The 4,807-nt window shown below is 35.7% G+C and overlaps 1 protein-coding gene across 1 annotated transcript; it reads right to left on the bottom strand.

The window, feature by feature from the left end:
* Positions 1 to 4,555, bottom strand: LOC133822327 (uncharacterized). Its single transcript, XM_062254611.1, has 16 exons — positions 4,405 to 4,555; positions 4,249 to 4,324; positions 4,026 to 4,157; positions 3,410 to 3,770; positions 3,226 to 3,321; positions 3,056 to 3,135; positions 2,783 to 2,858; positions 2,517 to 2,693; positions 1,981 to 2,085; positions 1,792 to 1,887; positions 1,616 to 1,708; positions 1,455 to 1,493; positions 1,314 to 1,355; positions 966 to 1,096; positions 676 to 802; positions 1 to 397 (listed from the first exon to the last, which is right to left on the bottom strand). The coding sequence occupies exons 1-16, from the start codon at positions 4,484 to 4,486 to the stop codon at positions 248 to 250; spliced, it is 1,863 nt and encodes a 620-aa protein (XP_062110595.1). The 5' UTR covers positions 4,487 to 4,555; the 3' UTR covers positions 1 to 247.
* Between the last annotated feature and the right edge of the window lie 252 nt (positions 4,556 to 4,807).

Below are 4,807 nucleotides of genomic sequence, written 5' to 3'. Positions count from 1 at the left end.
AAAAAAGACCAACTACAAAACATTTCTACTTCTACAAGCATTCTTATAAACTATACAAACAACCACAGAAGATAAATCTCTCTCGATGCAGACAAACAAATCAGAGCCACGTCAGCAGTGAATGGTGCTATTCAAACACAGTGCATCCCAAGGAGACTTTGCAGCTCATGGAGACTTTGAGTTCTAAGTCTCTTGGTGAATTGTGGCGAAAGAGATGCCTTGGAGCACAATTAGAAAGTCCCATATTTTATATGCCTATTATAGATGCATATGTTGTTTCAGGATTACCATAGTAAGTAAGCTCTACAAAAGTACCTCCACCTTCTCCCTTGGAAAGTCTTCCTGGATTGATGCATATGCTCTTCACTTGCTCCTCCCCTTCGCCCAGGGTCAGAATCTGCATTTGACATGAAGAAAAGAGATCAATGATTTTTTATTTTTTATTTTTTTTGGAAATAAGGTTTACCGGTCACCAAAAACTATAGAAATTGTTGTCTAGTGCCCAAGAGGGACTCGAACTTCTGACCTTGTGGGAGCAAACCACATGTCGGGTGAGAGGGTTATTACATTTTTCAGACATTTGACATTTCTTTGGCTTAGGTGGAAAACATAAATTCTATTTCTAAGAGATCTGCATTTTCTTGTTGCAATTGACTTGGTAGACCAGTTAGTTACCTTTGCAAAGTACTTCATGTCAGAGGGTAGAATGAGAATATCTGGAATCGAAGAGATTTCAAGTGCTTCAGGAGCTAGTGAAAAATCCAATGGAATACCCTCCGCTGGTGGATATAAAGGATAGAAGCTGTACCAAAACAAACAGAAAATGAGAAAGGAAAAAAAACAGATGATTTAGACTAAGTATCTCAAACCAGTGACAACTAGTTCCAAAATCACATAATCTGAAATGCAAAGTTTATTTTTTGGTGAAATCATTGGGTCCTGAAAGTCAAATTGTTACAACATACCTACGCTGGCCAAGTATGTGGTTTACTAGTCTACCCATGCGATCACCAGGTCCTCCACCTGCTGGATTTCGCGAGATTTCCTCTCCACTAAGATGTTTAAGAATATCTACAGAGCAGCAGCCTATCTTGACCTGAAACCCAAAAATGTATGTAAGAAAGCACTCACACTGCATAGATTCTCATAAATAGAGTATGTGTAGGCAATGGTATATCATAAGAAAGCAATTGTTATCCCACTAGAGGAGCTGTAAGGCTCCACAGCTGATAAGAAACATTAGGATGTATTGTGAACAACTCTTGGTTGGCACTTTAATGGCTATTACTTATGAGTATGATCAATGGCTGTACCTGGTTTGCTTCAAAAAGCCCTGGATTTGTGAGGCCGGCTACCTGAGAAACAGTTTAGAGAAATGATCAGCCATGTATTCAGTAGGGCCAGATACAGATAGTTTGGAAGATTGACTGCTTTAAGTTGACAAAATCAGGTACCTGATGTTTAAGATCCAGTGGGTGAATATCAAAAGCAGGCTGCACAACCAAGAAAATGATATAAAAGATTACAGTGGCCATCTCAAATCTCAAAGTGTAACCAAATTGATCACACACACACATATATATATAACATATATTTAATGCATCAGTATCACTACCTGTGGAAAAACAAAGTCATGATTAGCATCCCGTATAGATGGAATGAGAATCACACGTGAATGAGAACCCATGTATTCTAGGTAATCTTGCAACTGGAAAGATGAAGAGATAAGAAAATAATAAAAAGAAAACTGGATAGTATGTTAATTGAAATACCACACCATTAAGGAATTACCCTTCTGAGAATTTCGAAATGAAAAATTTCATTATAGCTCATGTTGGTGGTTCCTTTCTCAATCTCTGGGTGCTCAGAATCAACAAAGGGTCCCAGCTGAGAGAAATTTTACATTTATCAATAAGGTGAAACTTCCTTCCTCGGCCAATGGACTAGAATTCCTTAAACTGAAGATCAGAAACCACTTACCAAAATGAGCAACTGAGGCAGCTTTCTCTTTGCATATGCTAGCAATTCAACCAGAGGCTCAAACAATAAATTGTCAGTTGTTGTGAAAGGACCCGAAGCAATAATCTGTTTCAAGTACAGAAGAAATATAACATTGAGAAAAGAACTTAAGACGATTGCACAATAATATTAAGGAAGAAAAACAATTATATCATAAACAATAATAAGTTGTATGTATTGCTAAAAGTGAATACACAGACACAAAAATCTAGCGTTCAACTGTTGCAGAAAGTAAACAGTCTAATGTTCACGTAGATACAAGTTTTTTATTTTTTTATCTTGATGGTATTTACAATGAATTTAGAATCCAATCTTATTTTCCATATCCGTCAGTAGGGACTGTGAAGTAGAAACTGTACCAGATATGACTTATGTATTGCATAATAAAAGTAAAGTAGAACAAGGAAGAAACATCTCCATTTTTTTTCTTCATTGTTAAATTTTTTGTTATATGACTCATCAAGTGCATCAAGTGCTAAAGCAGCTAGATTTAGTACCACTGACAGCTCTTCTTGTTTAGAGGACAAATCATTTGACTGAATCTCCTTATCCAAAGCTTGCTTCTTTGTTGGATTCATATTCAAATCAGCCATATTAAATAAAGGGATAGAGTCTACAACTTTTGAAGCAATCAAGCAGTGCCCACTAGGATTATGCCCTTCAATACCAACAATCTGCACAAAAGCATCCCTATCCTGTTAGCTTTGAATTTAATTATAAAAAGTGAGCCATAAAGCTATGGTTAATGCTTCATGTTTCACACCTGGCCTGGAAAGATTGAAAATTGGTTCGTGTTTTGTAACTCTAGACGAACACGTTGCCCTCCAGAATGCTCAACACTGTAAGAAGTGTAAACAAAAGCCAAGTCAAAGAGAGAAGAAAAAGGTAAAGCTCAATTGCAACAATGTAGACACTCGGAATGGCATTCAGCCAAACCATTTAGAATTGATATTCTAGTCAAATGCATCAAAATTCTCAAAGAGTTGTGAATTTATATGTGTGTATATATATAAAATGGAAGCACCACAATTTTTACCTGCTCTGCAGTAGGGCAGACTTCTCGTTCAAACGTCCTTCCCCATCACAACATATCATGCCAACACTAAATATGCTTTTCTGAAACATTAAATTTATTTCAATGTTCAAACTTGTAGAAGCAAACTCTAGGGTCATTGGTTAAATTCTTAACGTGTGGCTTTAATCTACCTGGGAAGAAACTGTAGGATCCACTGGTTCTTGATACAACTTGGAAGAAGAAAATGCAGTCACATGTTTTTTAATTCTGCTTTCAAGTGCATTAAACTATATACGAAAATTTCATGTAAGTATAGAACAAGTAATAATAAGGTGAAAATTGATCTTAAATGGCATTGTAACAAGTATAACATACCCTATCTTCAATCCTATCATACATGAACCTACAACCTGTTTCTGGTTTTGAACCATGGACTGTCAGAGAGCACTTCTTGCCAGGTTGAACCTTCCTGATAACATCATCATCAGAGTTCTCGTGTTCATGTTCCTTTGGTTCATTCACTGTACTGGGTACGTTATTGATGCTAAATTTCACTACAAACTTCTGGGTTCGTTGTCCAAAGGGTGTGATTAGTTTTGATCGTTTCCCCACAGAAAAAGTTCTCCCATTTGTTTGAGGAGTAGAATCAAATGTCTCTGAGTAGGGGTCTTGAGAATTGCGGGTTGGAGTGCCAAGTATAACTTCTTTTTCATCTCCATCTTCGTCATTCAAAATCCTGTACACAGTTTCTCACCAGTGTTTAAATTTAAGCACAGTGAACTTTCATCTGAATTTGCAAAGCAAGGACTAATAATTGATAACAAAATCAACAGCGAAGTCACACCATCAAACACAAATTTATATAACACCCCAGATTGCTATAGTAAAACTCGATCCTTTCTCAATTATTACAGCAGTTTCAAACTCATTCCCAAAAGAAACATACAAATTCATCGCTACAAATTAAGCGAACTTCGATTATAGCACTTACATGTCCAGATCTTTACTCGAGTAGATATGCAAACCAGGTTCCTCCTTGATAATTGACTCTTTCTGCTCATTTTGCAGATGCAACAAAAACCCATCCATTTCAGCATTCTGAACAATCGGTTCATTGAGTTGCCTGTCCAGAGAATCAAATCCAGAATATGTTATGTATAAAATAATTTATTTTTTTTATAAAAAAAATGGAATCAGGGAGTAGATTGGTAAACCTGTTGAGATAGTACGCCTCCCAGCTCGAAACAATATCCGAGGGCTTAAACTTGTAATTTATGCAAAAAGCAAGACCTGAAGTAACAATATCATTACATTGTAGTCTTGCAATTTGGGAATGAAATTTAGCGGCAAAATGGGGAAGAAAAGCTTACATTTTTTTAGAATTTCTTCTTCTTCATCATCAGCGAGAGTGAAGCCGTTTTCCTTGAATATTTCTTTGATTTCCTCTTCCATGGCTTTCTCTTTCGCTTTCTGGGTCGCCTAGGGTTTCAGTAGCTTCTTCTTCAGAGTGTTTCAGATAAATGGCGGGAAATTTTTGGGCTCTTCTCAACTGTATTATATAGTACAATATTATATTTTGGCACTAAAATAAATATTTTTTTTTAAAATTGTGTAAAATTTGACTTAAATAAGTAAATTTTAGTATTTCAAATGTGAGATAGTTTTAAGTGTAACCAAATTCAATACTTAAATAGTTTTGTATGCAAAATTTTTATATAGGTATTTAACTAACATAATTATTATTATTTGTGTAATTTTGTCCTCAATTTTTTT

The sequence above is a fragment of the Humulus lupulus genome, chromosome 3, assembly GCF_963169125.1.
Source record: "Humulus lupulus chromosome 3, drHumLupu1.1, whole genome shotgun sequence".
In the NCBI taxonomy this organism is placed as follows: Eukaryota; Viridiplantae; Streptophyta; class Magnoliopsida; order Rosales; family Cannabaceae; genus Humulus; species Humulus lupulus.
Note: the sequence above shows the minus strand (reverse complement) of the source record. Positions and strands in the feature narration are given on the sequence as shown.